General features: G+C 43.3%; 1 protein-coding gene across 3 annotated transcripts in view; it reads left to right on the top strand.

The window, feature by feature from the left end:
- Positions 1-19,800, top strand: part of LOC120947478 (uncharacterized) — a 137,417-nt gene that overhangs the window by 92,435 nt on the left and 25,182 nt on the right. For all 3 annotated transcript variants that reach the window (XM_049607724.1, XM_040362839.2, XM_049607723.1), the window contains 3 exons: positions 15,191-15,307; positions 15,399-15,579; positions 15,843-16,094. In XM_049607724.1, coding sequence (XP_049463681.1) covers positions 15,191-15,307; positions 15,399-15,579; positions 15,843-16,094 — 550 coding nt within the window. The remainder of the gene's footprint in view (positions 1-15,190; positions 15,308-15,398; positions 15,580-15,842; positions 16,095-19,800) is intronic.

Here is a 19,800-nt window from a genome sequence, read left to right as displayed (position 1 = left end):
TTAACCTGCAGCCATACGCGTTCTTTGGGCTGTTGCTGACGCTGTGGAGCTCACCGGATATTTGTGCGGTGGTTGTGCTGGCTTTCAATGGATTCTTTGCGCTGTTTTTGGTGGTGGTCCGAACGTGGCTAAACTGTGAGCCAACCGCACACGAATGTTCGGCAACTGGGTCGAAAAAGTTCGCCACCCAAATTACTACCATTACGTGAATGTGTTTTGCGGTGCCCTTTGCATGTTGGTTGTTGAATAAACGTTTGTATACGAGTTGAATTGCACAATGGAAATCTTTTTATTTTAATGCATGTGGCGTTTCATTCCTATTCTTGTTGTACACGCACTTTATATTGTGAGCACTGCAAGCATCTAAATAAACTCGATACTCTTTTGTAAAACGTACCCACGCAACAAAAGAGCAAATCACTTGCTCAAACAAAACATTCATAGAAATTGCCCTTTTTTCGTTAGCCAATCATGAATTATGAAGAATTACAATATGCATACATTGCACGCTAATGGCGCATGTCACTCATTAGGGCTTTCAATTGAACTACAATAAATTCGTGGAAAGAAAATAGAAAGCATGCGATTGATGACAGCACGCACTCATTGAACGAATAATCGCTGTAGCGTTTATTTTATTGTGTAGGTGCGTGTAGGTGCGTTTTTGTTATAATGTTCAATATTTGCGTACCCATTTAACATTGCGTTTCATTATCCGTTCGTACGTGCGTTTTTTTATAATACTAAGCCCTCTTTGCTCATCAATCGCACTTTTTTGTTTCCTCTTTTTTCTTTGATATACATGCCCTTTTCCACAGTTTCCCTGGTACGTGAATCGATTTCACCTTCCGTCAACTACCGCGGGTCGCCTCAGGTTATGCTCTAAAATACATGATTCAACGATTTATGTTCTACAACATCCCCTCGGTTGAGCTCCCTTCGGCGTACAAGGAAACATGTGGAGGAGAGGTACGACAGAGTTGAATGTTGTAACGGGCTGTACAAAGTATCACCCCTCCCCGTATTAAAGTTTAATACACTGTGAGATCCCACAGTGGTCGTTCCCACATCTCGGCCAGTACGCCTGCTCCCATTCGACGCTCGGTAAACAGTACTTGTATACATAAACATTAATGTGGAATGCTTCCTTTTGCATACAAATGGCCCTCTTTTGTTGCTCTCGTTGGCTTTGGGGAGGGTCGTCCTGTGGCTTTCCGGGTGTGCTCCAAAAGATCGTTTGATACCGAAGACACTGCGCTTCTTCGAAAAAAAACATGGGGGAGTGTATGTTTGCTGTACTGTACTGTACTAAGAATGTGTCAAAACTTAAAAGATCTAAAAAAAGGGGTGCATAGTAGACGGCTGGTGATGCGAAAAACAGAAAGCTCCTACGTAACGCGGCACGCACCACAGGAACGCCTATAGATAAGCGAAAATTGGGTCAATTACGGATTACATTTATAACCATCGTCATCCTTTTCATCGCGTTAAAGGATCACGGCGTGTCAGCGCGCAAGCTTTGACGAATGACGGATGGATGGGCGCACTTGAGAAGGAAAAGAAAGAAAAACGGAACCAAATAGCTGCTTGGCGCTGCTTGCGGTGGGCACGTCACGTTCCTCACTTTGACGCGAAAAGGAAGAAATCCTGCCAATGGAGATGTGTGTGTGTGTGTGTGTTTGTGAGTTTTTCTAACCTTATGGTCGGGAAAGACCCGGCATCACTGGCAAGCTGAGGGCGCGTCTAGCGCTGACTAGCAAACCAAAGTGCCGTCAAAATGTAGCACCAAACAGCCAAAAACACGGGGCTCGTTTTTTGGTGGCACACCAACGGTAGAACTTTCACCAAAAAAAGTTAAAAATAACAGGAATGTAAAATGCAAAAGCAAATGGCTGTAAAAATGTAATGGAAGAACTGAGTGGATGCTCCTTCTCTCGTGTGGTAAAAACCGAATCTTCGCCTAAATCCTGTCCGGGCCGAGCCAAGACGCTTGGGAAGCTGTTTTAAAGCAAACCGACCGTAAGCTATCGGCTTTCGGCAGTGGCTGGCGAAAAACGGGAAAAAGAAGCTCCGACGGACGCAAAGGAATGCTTTGGAATTTGGAAAAATCGCATCACACAGCACACGGAAAGGGGGAGAAACCAACGTTAAATCCATCATTTTGATTTTCACCCCACAAAAAAACCATCGCAGCTTGGTTGGTTGTTGGTGTGTGTGTGTGTTTTAGTAACACCACTGCAACAGTATCTATCGGCTACGAAGCAGAAGGGGGAGGGAAGGGTGGAGTGTCCAGGAAGTGGTATCCCTCCAATGCTTTCAATACTGGTGTCTATTTCGGGGAAGGATTACACCGTCGGATGCTGCTCCCCGTCGTCTCCCATTCACTGGCTCTAGTTTCCTTAGCGGCTTTATTCGCGTCATCCATCAAAGTGGCGGAGACTGCGGCCATACCGTTTGGGTTTAGTGCGGGATCATTATTGCATTTCCAAGAACAGTTCAAGCTTAAAAACCACTTTATGGGGAGCAGTTTGATTGTGGGTTGATTTTGTTTCCGTTTTGCTTGGAAAGGAAAATGGAAAAAGCTTCCCCTGAACCAGCAGCATTAAACAAACCATTAACGTGTAAGCCTACCTAGCGGAGGATATATTTTCCCTTCTCGATTGACGGTATCTCCATGGTGCTTGATACGTTAAATTATTATGAATGCATTTCACTGAGAAAAGTTTAAGAAACACAAAGTCCCATGATCCGATGTCGCTGTAAACTTGACAAACGCAACACCAAGGACAAACCCATTATCCGGTCCAGCAGCAACACTGTGGGATGATTAAAAATAGCCTTCGAAAACCATGGCAGCACAGGAACAAAACCACCGGGACAGAAAATAATCCACTCCTAGGAAAATTCCGCGAAGCTTCTTTGTGCCGTGTGCTGTGGAGTGATGGAAAAGTTGTCATGCTTTTGCACACGGAAGGAGCAAGACAAAGGGCGCGCGCGCTCGCCGTAGATAGATTACCGCTCGAACAAACCGGTGAATGATCATGCAAAGTGGAAGCTACACACGCTGGTTTGAAAATAAGCACTTGCCACACAAACACATACACACAAAGGGAAAAGCACGACAACTACTCGGACGTCAGCACCGAATATGCTGTGCTGGCTCTGGCACTGGCGCACCGGACAAGCATCATTGCCACCGGCAGGATTAGGCAGTCGCTTACTAACAAGACCTCCATATACCGCCGGTGCAGCCGCACGTCCACGTTGTGCCCGGAGCCCTCCAGTATCGCTGGACTGCAAAGAATCAGAACGGTATGATGAAAAACTATCGCGAACGTTCTGGTGCAAATGATGTTAACGAATAGGGTTTTTTTTATAAACGAAATCCTTCCGCCCGCTATACGAAAGAGCAAAAGAACCCAGAACGATACCAAAAAAAACAACCTAAAAGAAAGAGAAACCAACCAACCAACCTCCGGATCATGCACCAGCGAGCCACCAACGAAGCGCTCCGGTTTCGCGGGGAAACAAGCGCTCCTGTTGACGGGAGTGGAGATCGCTGATGATGCGCTAAAACATAATCACGTTCGCGAATTACGGTGTCCTGTGCTGCGGGAAACACAGGGCGTACCAAATGCAATGAAACGAGCGCCCATAACTTGCAGAATGGGTCAATTTCAGCAGCCGATGCCGTGAGCCACACCGCTGAGAGTGCTTTTTTCTGTATCGTCCATCAGCGTGTTTTTCAGCTTGCTGGTTGGGTGTTTCCCCCAGTTCTTTTTTTTTTTGTCCGTCCCACGTTTCTGCACCACTAGAGCGACAAAAGCAACAGCGCTCGGCAGGCAGAATGTAGTAGTGCTCAGTCAAATGAGTCGCGCTCTAAGTGAGTGTCACTCGGTGGTTCGACTTTTCCGGAAAGTGCATCGTTCGGGCACGTGCCGGTAAGAAGAAAAAAAAAAACGTGGTAGCATCAGAACAGTGGGCTTTTATGTCACCCGCGCTTTTGTAGTGTTTTTGATATCGTCATCAAAGGTATTGTGGAATTTTTTGTTTGTTATGTTTTGTTCTGTTCTCGCGCCCGGTTCGTTGGATGCGCTGCGCTAGCTCTTTATAATGCACTATAAATAGTGTGTCAGTATCAATTAACGGCTTGTTTTTCATCTTCAGAGATCAATACTATTTTAGCTCGAGCACACTACAAAGGTTTTCGGTTGATTACAGTGTTGTGTTTTGATGAAGCTGGTATTTTTTTTATATTTTTGTTTTTTGATTTCTATACGAGTATTTCTTTATGAAAAGCCCGAATACATTACAAAGCTCTTCGAATGATTACAGTGGTGTGTATTGTTCAAAGCTGGTCTTTTTTATTGCTATACGTGTACTTCTTTATAGAAATCATTCTGTTATTGGGGCCCTTCACAATTCTAGTCAGTTTTTTTATATGGAGTCTGACAGTTGGAGGCTGAAATCATGTAAACACTCCATACAAAACCACACAAAAAACTAGCCTGCAATTTTCAGTCTAGATTATTCTAGCCTCAAAGCTAGAATTAGATTCGAGTACCTGCTCGAAAACACGGTGTTGTTTACATTTACCCTAAGGTGCATTAAAGAGATCACGTGGTGGAATCGAGAGTCAAAGTGTTTGTAGTGCAGGTCACAGGATGGGTGCAAACTTTTGTTCAAACAAGCTTTCTTGATTCTTGACGAATACTAATAAAAATCTGTCTTCTAAATTCATACACTTTAAGCCCACCATAAAGTGGCATAAGCCCACCTGTATATTATACTCACTTAGATAGCTGCTCGAAAACTGCTATACAATGCAAACAGCTGACAGGCTGAAATTTCAGTCTACGAGCTTACAACGGAAAGGGCCCCATTTATGAAAAAATGCATTAAAAAAAGTTTTGATGAAAATCCAAAATTGCAGAAAAGTTTAAAATGTTTTGTTTTTTTTTTCTTAAATCTGCCGAGTATTGAAGAAATTCTGATTCTACATTGAAAAAAATAATTTTTAAGTCCTAATATGTTTCGAGACATTAAAGAAGCAAAGCTAATACATGGCATGCAGTAAAGTCAGTTTGGTCAGTTTTAATTATGTTGCCTTAAACTTGTCATTCTAGATATTGTCTGAAATCCTATGAACCTGGAAATTGCTTTTTTAGGCTAAGTGAAAGGAATGCTTTAAAAAAAAGAGCTAAGAAGATACCAACGGGTTTTGATGCCATTACTTACAAATACACACACAGCCATTAAAAACTGTCTAGGCGTAGATATTGAAAGTTTGTTATCATAACATGCGTTAAGCTCAAAGTCAGATCGATGCATAAAAGCGTGTGTTGATGCTGAGCACATGAATGAGAGATTTTTCCTCGAACTGACACAGCGGGAACTGACAAACTGTGCGTGGTCGAGGTGTGTGATGGCAGTTTTTGTGGTATGCAAACCAATTATTAAATGGCATGTCTGAAGGGTGAAACACCTCATTGATGTGTAAGCTCCACGCAGTCATCAGGTCTCGTCAGTACGTAGGCTAGCGTTCCGTCTTTTTCGGAACCGAGCAGGAATGTTTGCACGTGCAACCATTTATGAAACTGATTCCCATGAACCGCTCCTGGCAGCCGTGCACTGCAGCAATGAATTTTTGCGAACCAATCTATTTAATTGGTTTGTTCATTTTACATTAGTTGATTGAATTATTCGTTGAAATGTTCAAAGCTATCATAGGGAAATATGTGGAAAAGTAACTTATCAGTGTAGGGATTTGCCAATCACTGCGGAAGTATTTTGTACAGCTTAAAGGGGAACTACCACATAAACATCATTCACCTTCTCAGCAAAGTACAATAGAAAGAGGTTTAATGATTTTGTGCAAATGCATGTCTTGTCGACTTTACCGTATCTCGTCTCCGTTGGCAGTATGATGGATGGTATTGCTATTTGTTGCATTCCCTTTCCTAGACACCTCTGCTGTGTGAATCTGATACACTACGTGAGTGAAATCTATTGTGATTCCTACTGCAACAGGGTCGAACAGATTTCCACGGCTACTTTCCAGCAGAAACTCATCTGTTTGTAGGCAGAGCAAAAGTTCTCCTGCAAACGTATGCTGTAAGAATTCTTCCCATTTAGTTTGCTCTTAACAAACAACCATTTGCTAGCGATGGGTGTCGGACTCTAAACTATTTTTCAGCAACGATACATCGCACGGTCTCGATGCATCATTTTCGTTTTTTTTTTGTACGATACGCCTTTGCTTTTAGGCAACAGCACATGTTGAAATCGAACGAGACGAGTGAGCATATTGCACGATGGTACGATGGTTTGCAAAAGCATGATGGTTAGCACAAAGGAACGATACGGAACGGCTCGATAACTCCTCCGTCAGTATCTTTCGGGAACGAGCCCTAAGCGTCACTGTGGTTTTCTCAATGTGTCCCGTGTTGCCGTAACATGAACCTTTAAAGATCGTACCATCATAGACAAGCGCACATCCCTCGGTCGGATAGGAGTTGACTTTTCTACCAAGCAGAGCTGCTGTTTGGTTCGCAGGTAGGCAACATTTGCACTAAGAAAACCGCTGTTAAAGTATTTACACATCACCCATGACACGGTGACTTTGCCTGTGCCGTCCGCGTGCTGTGTACCGACGTATCCGGTGTGCGGTGGCTGCTGCTGCCATATGCTGCAGGAAACAACCGGAATTGTCATTCCTTTGAACGTCAGCTTCATTCAGACACTTTTTGCCTCGCTGTTGCGGCAGACAAATCCGGCCAACCAGACAAGGATAAGAAATGGAGAGCAACATTCTTTCAACGCTTCTTTGCCTCCGCCTATCATCCGCCTAGCATCCGCACTGAACGAAACGATTCTGAGGCCCTGTTTTTCGTTCGTCTCACTGACACTAACATGCAGCACAATGTATACCCACTGTGCCCGGGGGGGAGTGTGCGGTACGTGCGAACTATTTCTTCGGTGTGCAAATTACAAAACTCTTTACCCTTCAACACCTCATCTGCCAGCGCCTTGTTAGCGATGCTGCTGCTGTTAGCGAATGGAGGACCAAGCGCTCATTCATTAAACCGTATGGTTTATGGTTTCCTGGGAGAGAAAAACCGGAGAACCAGGTAACGATACAGTGTGTGTGTACTTGCTTATGCGTCTCACGATGGGCGGAGGGATGGAGAGCTGTTACCATCTGCAATTCTCGATTAGGTGACAAAACACTAGCATAAACAGAATAAATTTCCCTTCTAATTAATGCGAGCACCGGGCTGAGTCGCTGCATCGTTGCGTCGTTCTTTCGCGCTTGCTACAAACGTGCTTAGCGAACTACTCTGTAGTAAGCTCTGCGATTACTCTTAAGCGCAACAAAATGGTGCTGTAAAGAGCTGATGTTTATTTTACTGTTACTGTCGTGAGCGTCTTTGTGTACAAAAGTACGTCAATGTTTAGCTTTGGTTAGTGGGATTCAAGAGAGTAAAGAATAAAAGAAAAAAAATCAATAATGTGTTTGATAATTCTTACCCTCCCTACGGCACATTAATGTTGTTTCACAGAAATAACCCCCCATTCCGCTGAGCGCTCGTCGTCACATCCGCATTGATCCCGCTGCTGCGCCACCCACTGACACATCGAGCAAATATTTATCACTTGCCGAAGGAAGCACAAGCACACAGTCGTCGCTACACAAACATAATTAATGTGAACTTGATAACCACGTAACGAGCATGATTTTGTTTGCGTTTGCGACAAATCAAACGCAGCACACGGTGCGTTTTACCACTGGCAGCACTTCCAGCTCAGCGAACAGGAAGCCACAGTTGGTTCACATGACAGGAAGTACATTCATCATATCGGCTTCAAGCTTTGCTAAATTAACTACAAACGTGCAAACGACCGCAGAACCATCCCAGGAAGGTTGTGTTTAAAATATCGTGCTTACAAAACACAACAGCCGAAAAAGACTCCATCTACACTAGCATTCCGAGACGTACGGCTACGACGAGAGCGCAGTCGACCAAAGCCCTTCTTAAGCGGCAACTGATTTGTTTACTGTGACGCTTTCCCCCCCCCCCACCCCCTCCTGTCTGCCGAAAAGTGAGACATGCTCAACCGTACTGCGTTGCCCTCGAGTCTGCTGGTCTGGGTCTGTCTTACCGCTAGGTCTGGGCAAGAATGGCTTACGTCCTAGCTCTTACCCATCTGCTGATTTACGCCAGCAGGTCGAATGGCAGGGCGCACAGATCAGCTCTTTTAAGGAGCCGGAGCTGGTATGATTTATGCACGGGCAGGCGGCAGCGTAGCGTCCTCTAGCTAAATGCAAACGATAAGCACAATTTCAAATGGGTCATTTAGTCTTAAGGAGGCGCCGGGGAGTGCTAGAGCCTCCGATTTTATGATCTCCGTGGTGAGCAATTACGGTAAACAGAGTGTGTAAATGGTATTGTCGTTCGGCGATCGGAGCCGGAATTAAATGCTGCCCACTAAGCAATCTCTTTTTCCATTAGAAGGGCAAAGGAGTTTCCGCCTGCCGTTGTTTGGTTAATGCACCCCGGCGTAATGGGTTCGCCCTCGTAAGGCAATTTATGTTTGCAGCTCTTTTCACCATGTCAGATTTTAAATGTATGGTTTGAACGATGGAACGTTTGATGACTTTTTTGTGACAAATATGTGAAAACTGCATTTCAAGTCATTCCTTTTTTGTACACACATTAGTTTAAAAAAAACATAGAAATAGAAAATTTTACTAAAAATGTTAATTTATTGGTTAGCTTGAAAAGTTATCGAAAAATGTGTTTTCTGTTTTACAGGATTTTACAAGACATATTGCAATGTGCGCTGCATATTTTATCGCTCACGAAATTTACTTTGACTCCTAGTACGTACTTGGACTGGTCCAATGTCAATTTGATCCCTTCCAAGTTTAATTTTGACAGTCCTATCGAGGTGCCGGTTAGCCTATGTTTTCTACATTATTTTACTATTATTTTATTATAGGGTAACTGTACCAGCATTCGGCAGTGTTCCTGTTTTAGGCAGGATAGCTTAACACGTGTAATTACGCATAAACGCCTTGAAAATAGTCTCCACACATATGTTTTTAATAGATACATACTCATTTGGTATTCATATACGAACTATTCATATACGATCATATTATTTCCTTGCATATTTTTCAAAATATCAAACGAAATGTGCTGAGTTCAACATGTTTCGGCAGATTTGCTATTAGTCAATAGTTCGGCGGGATTCATTATTAAGAGAATCAGAGTCAATGAAAGTGAGGTTTTTATGAAAGATTCTATGGTTGTAGAATTTATTCTAGCCCGCTAAGAATTTTAAAATCACCGAAAAAAAAATAATTCACTTTAAATGCTGCCAAAAATAGGTACACGGTGAATGTTGATTTTTGACAGATTAATGCTGTGGGCTCCTGCCGAAACATGAAACGAAAACACACTTTTGGTTTCGTTGAATATTCATTTTAAACTTTATCAGAAAACTGCAATGCGTATGTCGACACATTAAAGGACATTTCTTTTATCAAATATCACCAATTTCACTATATAAATTATTTATATAACTTTAGAGAAAAACAATAATTTGTGAGCCAATCGGAGCCGTACTCTATAACCGTCAGACAGTCTCATTTCTCCAATGCCTACTTTGTTTGTAACTCACATCAAAGTGACTGTAAAAACGGCCAGCAAAATGCCCAAAATGGGCAACATAAAATTAATAATTTAAGTACTTTACAACACAAACCTTAGGAAAGTGAGAGTGTAAAACTGTTTTTAACATTTTTGTCTACATATTGGCATTTATTAAAACATTTACCGACCCTAATTCACGTTGCCGAAAATAGGAGCACAGCCTGCTGAAAATAGGACCAAACTGCCGAAAATGGGAACAAAACCAGTGTTTGCATTTTCACGAATATCTCTAAAAAATACATTTAAATTGGCAAATAAAAAATAGCACAACACAATACGATAGTTTATCGTTCGAAATAATGTCACTTTCATGAAAAATAATAAAAATTGTAAGTGTACCAGTAGTTTTAGTGAAACTGCCGCACTAACCTGCCCAATAGTGGTACATTTACCCTAAGACTTGTAAAATTCTGCATGAAAAAGATGAATATTTTTCTAAATTATTGTTTTTAAATTTAATTACTAACGTGATTTTTATTTGATTCGACTGAAAAATTGAATTACTTTCCGCAAATGAACTTGCACGCACTTTCAAAATTGGTTAAACAATCACAACAGTATGCTACAGTGCTCTTGTGATTGCAATCAACGAGTTGTCACTTCAGTGCATTTGTTTTTGTTTTGTTGTTTTAGTTGATATCACACCACACCCTAGTTTTGAGTGGGAGATGATTCGAGCGAAAAGTAAGCACCCCGGTGGTTCATAGAAGAAAGGAAAAAAATCTCGTCGGAAGCTGAAACGTACCGCCAGATAACGAGCGATTAAATTAGCGCAATTTATTACACTCTCCATCTATTCACTGCTCGTTCGAGCCATTCCGTCGTTCGTGCGTTGATTTTCTGGTCAGGTGGCAAGGGGTTGGGTGAAACTGTGCATAACTTACCGCACTTTTCTCCGCTCCAATCGTACCACCGTTCTATACAGCAACCTGCGCAGTGTATACCGGTAGAGATATATCGTATTCTGGGCCATTTTTTCTCTAGCTCTTCTAGCGAAGCTTTGTAAACTCCCCTTAGCAGGTTAACTGGAGATGATCGCATTATGGTTTGGTACAAAAAGTGTAAACTATTCCCACCTGGCAGCTTCCTTTTTCCATTACCTTTAAACTACGTATTGAGGATTTGAAGGAGGAAGAAAAAAAAACTAACCCGAACGAAACTTTGTAGGGGCTTGGTACATAAATGGTGGCTGTGATTCTTGCCAAACTGGGCAGGAAGGGAAGTTTTGATTGCATTCTGTTTTATTAACCCTGCGCGCACCGCGTAATTGACTTTCGTTCGCTGTAATTGTACTGTTTTTAATCCATTGCAGTGTTGATTTACTTTGTAGTGTTTCGGCACACCTCATCACACATTTTCCCGAGAAATTGAAGCGAAGGGTTATACTGGTCAAATGATGTCGATTTTATCCTCAGGTGGAATTGTTCAGTAAAGGCAAAGGAAAGGCAAGGCACGAATTCTACCACGGCACGGCTGTTTGTGGCAAGTAATCTCCACTGGGAAAGTACCAATGGCATATTAGCGTTCACAAGCACCACAGCAAACGGCCGGTGAACAGGACGGGCAGCAATACACGACTGAAAATTCGGGGAACGTGGAAACGAATATTTTTTTTTTGTTTTGTTTTATCAGATTCAATTACCGTCCGTAAATGATGTTACTGACTTCCTGGCGGGTGGAAAGGATGCAGCGTTGATGTGCCCCGGAACCGCCGCAACCATTAAACGATACAGTTTAAGGGGTAGTAAATATTTTCTCGCCCACTGCGCAGGAGAGCGAAATTAATGAAAAATTATCATTTTCCGCGTAGATCTCGTGCAGTCGAGCATCGTTTTCATTCAATTTTTACGGGAAGAACAACACAGAGAAGAAAAGTGTGGTGTGCCTTATGGTAATAAAATAAATTTTAAAGCTCGCGCTAATTAAACGTTTGGTGCAGTACTATTTTGTAATGGATTGCTTGAAATTTCATTGTGGAAATAAATAGAAGGGAAACAAGGCATGGGAAAAAATAAAACATTACAATGCATGTATAATGTGGCGTGGTGTAATCTGGGGTTCAACAATTACAACCTTTTTAATAAATGAAAGCAACAGTACACAACAGCATTGTTTTACAACATAAAAAAATTCGAAATCATGTCAGTACATCAAAGAGGCTCTTTATTTTACAAACCAAATAGCAACTACAACGATGTGCGAACAAATATTCGCGGTTTCGCGAGAGCAAGCAATTTTCAATAAAATGTACAACCCACTGGGTGGGTCGGGGTGTGCTACCACCAGAACGGAAGTAATAAACAAAATCCAACATAAAGCTTCGACGTCGATAACAGTTAGCAGCTCGATGGGGATATGCCGTTGCCGTTGTTTTGTTTTGTGTGTGTTTGTGCTTTTTACATACAATCCTTCACGCTTAACAGTGTAGTACCGCGCCCGTAAAACCCGTTCCGGATGACAAGCTGTAAACATCGTTTATATCAATTCGCATGGGATTTAAATGCCTTTAGCGTGAACCACCGGTTCAAACGAAAAATAATGTTACCTCGTACACGGCCGTTTACATTGCTCCCTTGCTGTCCTTCCATCAACTCTGTACACCTCATGTGAGTGTACAGTGACAAGGGCTAAACGGTAACCATATTACGACGTGTGTTGTAATGGACCAAACGGCACTACCAAACGACACTTGCCCGAACAATCTCAAACACTTAGAATGAGGCCGGTTTCTGGCGTGGGCGCGGTGCGCTCATCGGCGCTGAAACGAAACGCTTTATGAGCTACCAAATCCTTCCGCATTCGTTCGGTTGCACATACTGGAAACGTTTACCCGGGGTAAGGTTACAAAGCTGCGACGAGTTGCCACACAGTGGCAACCAATCAACACTTTTTTTCTTCTCTGGAGCGCGAATTGGGCACCACGAATGGCAAAGCGACATAGGGTCATAAAATTTTTATCACCTTACCGCGCTGTTTTGAACGACATATACGGTGCGCGCGTGTGTGTCTGTGTGTGTGTATAACGTTTCTGGCAGGCAAAGATCAACATGCCAGTATCCGTTTACCCTCTCGTCAAATGGTTCAATGTTTTTTTTTTTTCGCAGACAAATTAAAAGTTTTAACTGACACTTCGTGCTGGTTGGTTGTGCATTTTGGTTTGATGTGATGGGAAGTGATTGGGGGCGGTTTTGTGTGAGTAAAATTGAACGGCAAATTGAATCGTGAGTGAGATTTGATTGCTGCGGAATTGATGGTTGTTTTCATGTGGCACACCACGCTGCGTCACGCCCTGGTGATACGTGCCGTTTCAACAGGGTAATTGAATTTTAAATTCATTTCATATCGATTTCATGGGATCGCTTTACAGAAAACGACCATTTGTGGTTGTTTACAAAAGCGTGTATTGATTATTTTATTTACTTTATGCGGATGACGACTTTCATGCATATAACATGCATGTTTCGCGAAACTTATAACATAATAACAGAAACAAACGAAAATGCTGTACCAAACTTTGGTGATGTGTGCTGAAAGTTTGTGTGTGCTTCAATCTATCAGCACACAACGTATCCTCACTGATACAATTATCGCACTAAAAGGAACCCACCAGGCGTCTCCATCTGCCGCCGACGCCATGGAGGCGCATGGTGCTTGACGCGCACCGTAAACGCGGTAAAATAGTTTCTCGCCATACAAAGCACGGTTGTCACAAAAAAAATATTTACAACCGAAACACACGTCAATGTTCACGACCATGCCGCTGTAATACGCGGCGCTTTTATTCCCCGCTGTATTTCGTGTGTGGGTTGCCGGTGTGCAGTAATCAAATTACACCAAGCGTTTACTCCTTCCCATCCTCGCCTCACGACCCGCTTTAGAACACAAAAGATCCTGGTGTGAAAGGTACGGGATTTAAATTAATTTTTGCACGGGCGCTTCGTTCATTCAGTGGCTTTCCCTCCTAGTGTTCGGCGTGTCTGTGTCGCCGCTCTATTCCACATTGTAGGCGCCAGTTTCTGCTCGCATTCTAGCAGGGCGCTTCATTTGGCTTGAGGGTATGCGCACATTACCAAGGCGGCTTCTAAACGGTTTAGCAGCGCGGTATTTGAATAAATAACTTCATCTTCAGCATGCCAAATTAAATTCATTATATGCCACTCTTGTCGTCTCGGGTGGGGTTCGGGCTCGTTTGACGTGTCGATCCTCGTTAGCAACCAATCCTGGTAAATATCTCAATCTTAGCTATCTTCAGCCACATGTAACTGTAACCTTTCTACGAGCTAATCGTTCGTTGATATTTGTGATTTAATGTGTTTATGCAGTGGAAGAAGAACGTTTAATCGTAATTAATGGCTAGGTTGAGGACTGCTTTTTGATAAAGCATAAAAATTTGCATTCTTCCAGTAAATTAATGCAACATTGTACATTCAGTTGCGCAGGAAACTTGTCTATTTTTGTAACTAATTTTATTCATTTATTCTTCATTAATCATATTCACGCATAAATTCTTGAGAAAATCTACCTGTAACCATTGCATGTTGATAATGCCACAGAACTCAATTTCATTTCATTCCATGAAACCACGCGTTGATTCGAATTACGCTCTGATACAGATTTCGGTTTATGTGTAGCGAATGGAGCCACCCTCATCCTTTTCGCGAATGGAATCGACCAGTGGGTGAACCTTTCCTTTCCAGCCACTTGCCCCGGTCCGAACTCTACACCGCGCGGACCAATAATGCGCGATTCTAAATTTGGAAATCAAATTACCACTCAACGCGCAGCCCATCTCATTACAAGTGCTCGTTAGGTATTGTGCTGCAACACAGTACGGTGGCACCGGTAATTCGAATGTTCTCCAATCTGGTGGAAAAATATAATTTTAATTAGCAACTAAACCGTATTGATCGTAATTCCACACCCCAAGCGTGCGTTAGGTGGAAATGCGAGATATTAACCTCTACAAGCTTGATGATTTTGTGCCTTTGTTTCCAATTGGAAATTAAATAAACGTGTACACGGTGAATGGTTTGCTGTGATGGTAGCTAAATCATGCTAATTGTCCGTTGTACGACCAAGTGTATCTTGTGAAATCGATTCATTTGATAATTTAATACACCTTCTAAGTATGATTTGCTCAAAAACTGCCTTTGTAAATCGCGTTTAAGATTTATTGAACCAAAAATGGCACCGCAGCAAAACAATCAATATACAATAAAACGTGATTAAAATTTTAGCATTTTTGATGCGAATCGGGAGCTAGCAAAATCAACATTCCACCGAGAACAAATCGCAACGATTTCAAACCAACGTCGTAACGAGCAACTGTTGCATACTAATTTATGATTATTGCCATCGCCACCTGGCCGCCCCACTAGAGAACCGTTTCACTGTAATGATTACTTTCAAGTTGATTTATTAATCACCACTGTTTTTCTGTCCTTTCTTTTTTTTCGCTACCACTTTTTCAGTCACATAACGCGCACGGCTGGCTGGCTACCGCCCATCGAGAACTGGGTGCAGACAAACGACCTGCCGTACGGTTGGGAAAAGGCAATCGACCAAAAGGGACAACCGTATTACATAAAGTGAGTGAAATGGGGGATCAATGCACGGCTAAGCGTTTGATTTACTCACGGCTAACCATCGTACCGCTTCGTTTTCTTGTTTGTTTTGTAGCCACCTAAACAAAACCACCACCTATGAGGAACCGATACGGCATCATGGCAATGACGCACCGCCCGAACCGCGTGTCGTCGTACTGCAGCGGAGCCCCACGCTCGGGTTCGGGTTCGTGGCCGGCAGCGAAAAGCCTGTGATCGTGCGTTTCGTCACGGAAGGTGGCCCTAGTGTAAATAAGGTAGGTAGTCATTGCGCTTAATTGTGCTTGCAAAGCGGAGGAGTATGGGCAACAACAATAACGGCAAAACCAGTTTTAAAAGTGTTGCTATATTTAAGGAAGTGTACATTAAAACATCTGAAATTATTATCTAAAATCAAACACACTGCAAAAACTCAACACTCACAAAGCTTTAGCTAGCCACTTTGCTTTAAAAGTTAAAACATTCTTTACCGAGCTTCCGAGCCTAATTTTGGCCACCCCGTTTCCGTTCCCTTTTTTAGCTCGAGCCAGGTGACCAAATATTAGCTGTAAACGGTGAGGACGTCAAAGACGCACCCCGGGACCATGTGATACAATTAGTTAGAAATTGTGAAACCTCCGTCACGCTGCTGGTATGCCAGCCGCAGCTCTACAATGCGGTCGGCCGCAAATCGACCCTGCTGTCGGCGGGCAAGAAGGCGAAGCTGAAATCACGCCCAATCCGCGTCCGGTTTGCCGAGAGTGTCTGCGTTAACGGGGCGCCATTATTTCCGGTAAGTACACGAAAGACATTCAACCACCGACAATGGCTGTGTGTGTGCATTTTTTCGTTTTCTTTTCCATTTCATTCACTTAATTTCCCCGCATGTGTGCAGTGGCTTGTTCGGGCGCAGCAGGACCACTTGAGCCCATCCAGTGCTACGGATTTTTTTTGTCAGTGCAAGGGTTATATTTTATGCTTCCGGTTCGCCCCGTTCCTGAGTGTGTGTGTGTGTGTGCGTGTGTGTGTTACTTACTCAATTCTTCCGTTGGCAGTGTTTTACGCCACACGAACTGCACAAAGAGGCAGTGAAAAAAAGACTGTGCCCAAGAACGGGACGCACGCAGATGGGCTGAGGTAGACATGGACCAACCCCATTTTCCAAAGGTGGACAAGTTTGCCAATTTCTTCAACCATCGCCACACACCCTACAACACACGGTAGTAGTGCGGAAACTCAACTCCAGCAGGCATGGAAACGGTTGAACGGACGGAACTAATTAAATTTAAACAAGTCCCGCACGGACCAACTCTTCCCTGGTGCTTCATCAGGCGATGACTCCCATTGGCCCATGGTACCTGGGGAGGTGGGCTAGTTAAGAGGTGAATTTACGAGACAGGTGGGCCACTTCTTTTCGGCACCTGAAGTGGCGGCTCCTTTTAGTGTATCGGTCTGTTTAACCGTTTTTTTTTTTTTTGTTGTACTTTAGCAGCCCTGGACGAAAAAGCTACCGTGTGAACTCGTGCTGTGCGCGTTAGCCATGATTTGCACAAATTTGTTCCATTGCAAACAGACACTTAGTGATAAAGATTTCGAAAAATGGTTTACTTTTCTTTCCTTCGTATGGATTTTTTTCCACCACCGCCAAAGTTTAGTGACATATGCAGGTGGTTTGGTATTGATGTTTCATTTTATGTGGATTGGTATAGAAATGGGAAAATCGTTTCGTTTTGAAGAACTAGAACGACGAGTTTTTTCGTATTTTTATTGGGTTTGAAGCTTTTTGATAAGGCGAATCATAGATCAGGTCTCTCTCGTTCACCGCTGTTCGTTGTTCAACCGATCGTACCTACAACAGACATGTTTTGCTACATGCAAATGAAAGAATTATCTGAACCTACATAACTAATCATAGTACACAATCATTGACTAAGGCGAAGAGCGACGTCGAGCATTGATTGTTGCGCGCGTGTATAAAAATATATTTAGCCTTTGTAGATAAGAAGTGTGGTTAGCTACACATCAACCGTAATCGTCCTATTGTATTTCAATCGGGTTTTGTTGTTGCCATCAACACTTGAGAACTTGCGCCTACTTATCGCAAATGGGTTGCCTGCCATCGTTGCTGCGTCAAACAACAGGCCGCCGTACGCTCAGCAGTGTTGTTTTCCATTGTTTTCCTTCAAACTTCCTGATCAACTTTTTCCTTTCCCCTTGCGGAGGGCACCCTGCTACCGATCGACACGCAAAACATCCCTTTTTCGACACCATTGAGAGAGAGGGGGGGGGGGGAGCGGTTTGTCGGGCAAAAGGGTTGTAGGATATTGTGCTCAGCCGTCAACTAGCGATCTAATCGGGCGGTTTCCGCTTTCACACCCACCGTAAAATCATTTATCACAACAAATTGCCAAAGTTCCGCCCCCGGGCCCCGACGTATCCGGCCACCTAGTTCCGCGGCACATTTTGCAGTGCTGCCGAATTGCCTGCTCGCTGTCTCTCTCTCGTCGCAACCAATGAAGCCTGTTTGAATGATAATAAAATTTCAAAATTAAATTAATCATAATAATTTCGATGACATGGAGTGCCGGAGGCCGGAGTAGCTTACATCTTTCTCCTGGCTCGTGCTGTGTCGTGCCGCAAGCTGATGAAGGTGGAAATGGGGAGGGGGGGGGGGTTGGAGATGATTGCCCATTTTTTCCACGGGGCACGTCTTTTTTTGTTGCGTCGCCTTTGACGAAACTGTTGCGTTCCATTTTACCGTCATGCTGTCATCATCAGTCAAATAATAAACTCGTAGAAAAGCCTGCAAGAAAGCACAGCCACCGTCACAGAACGACTCGTTAGCAACGCGAAAGATTCGCCAGAACGCACACGCCATTGTCGCGGAAGGGCGGCCGGGGAAAGCGCCACACTTTTGTCGCAGCCATTTCACTCTCCCGCGGCCGGAAAATCGTTAATCACGATGACGATAATGATGCATGCCCTCTGGAACCACGATGGCACGCTCGCGTATTTTCATGCACTGGAAGGATGAGTGGAATTTATAAAGCTTTTTTTTTTTTGTTACGCCAACATCCCCATCATACCGCGCGCGCCCCACTGCTTGTTTCGCACAGTCGGCTTCGATGGAGGCGCACGGTACTTTGTGCGCCCGTGCGAGTACGTGACGTTCCGAGAGCGACTCTTAACTTCACTCATCGATTTTGCGTTAAAAAAAAACAGGAAAACCAGAAGCAGAAAGTCACAGAGCTGCTGATGGCGCCGGCGGTGCCGTGATGGTGTAGAACAACTACAGTGCAAAAAAAAAAATGTACCCAAAGAGGATGGTTGTTAACAATTACCGCAACGAGTCGCCGCTTCTCGGTGTGTTCATTGGTTCTTCATCATAATTAATCATTTTAAGATAATAATCGATCGGTACTTATTGTCGATGGCACACACACACTTTCCTGCATCATTCCTGCGTCACGTAGCATCTGCTAGGTAGAAACAGCTCTTGGGTATAGTTTTTTACGTCGATGCTTCATGAAAAGGGCATCGATCCATAACATAAAAAAGAACAAAGAAATTTACATTTTGCGTTAAATTTTCATTGCATATAATCAATAAAATTAATGCACCTAAACCTATTGATGTACTATACGTATTAGACCGGACTGTTTAAACTTTTTTGTGTGTCTGTAGTATTAAAGGCTTAACTACTTTAATAATTGCTGTATCGTTTCAATTAATATTCCATCACTTTGGCTCAGCGCTAGCCGATGAATGATTCACCACGACTGATACACCATCACCACCCGCTTGCCAACAGTTTAATCGAAATAAATCGAAAACGCAACCGAGAGCGAGAGCATCCCGTTAATCTGCTGATCGCTCCGTCGAAGTAATCCCTGCCGGAGGAAATTAACGAAAGTAGCTCATTTCCAGGCCCAGGTCATGGTTTTAAACGCGTGGCAGTGGCACAAAATTAGCACCCTCGATTCGGCTGGCTCGATCCAGCGGGCTAATCACGTCTCGGTGGAAATGAGTTTGTGCTAACAACATTTACGACCTACAAAGCTCAACTAACCACCGCAAAACACTTTGCTCGGTTGCTTATGCATGTTTTAGTTACGGTTTCAGATTAACTTTTGTCTCTTAGTTTTTTTTGTGTTGGTGTTTCACTTCGTTTGCAAAAACTTGCCATACTACCAAGGATAAATTGTGCAAACCCGGTGCGTAGAGAGCGGAAAAGTGGGCAGGCATGCATGCTTTTTTCCCGCTTTTGCTTTATGAGCCCACTTTATGGCGACAAGGGCAGGAAAATCACTCCAAACCCATCATGCCGGAACATAATTAGACCCATTTTATGCCGGGTAAACCGTTTTGCGCTAAAGTGCGCTGCGGAAGAGCGGAGGCAACGAAAGGAGGGATCATAAGAGGACCAGCTTCACTCACTGAAGAGTACACTGATTTAAACTGAAACGCATGAAAATGGGTTTATTTTTTGTTGCCCAATC

This window comes from Anopheles coluzzii, chromosome 2 (assembly GCF_943734685.1).
Source record: "Anopheles coluzzii chromosome 2, AcolN3, whole genome shotgun sequence".
Taxonomy (NCBI): Eukaryota; Metazoa; Arthropoda; class Insecta; order Diptera; family Culicidae; genus Anopheles; species Anopheles coluzzii.
The sequence above is the reverse complement of the archived record's forward strand: the minus strand, read 5'-3'. Positions and strand labels throughout refer to the sequence as shown.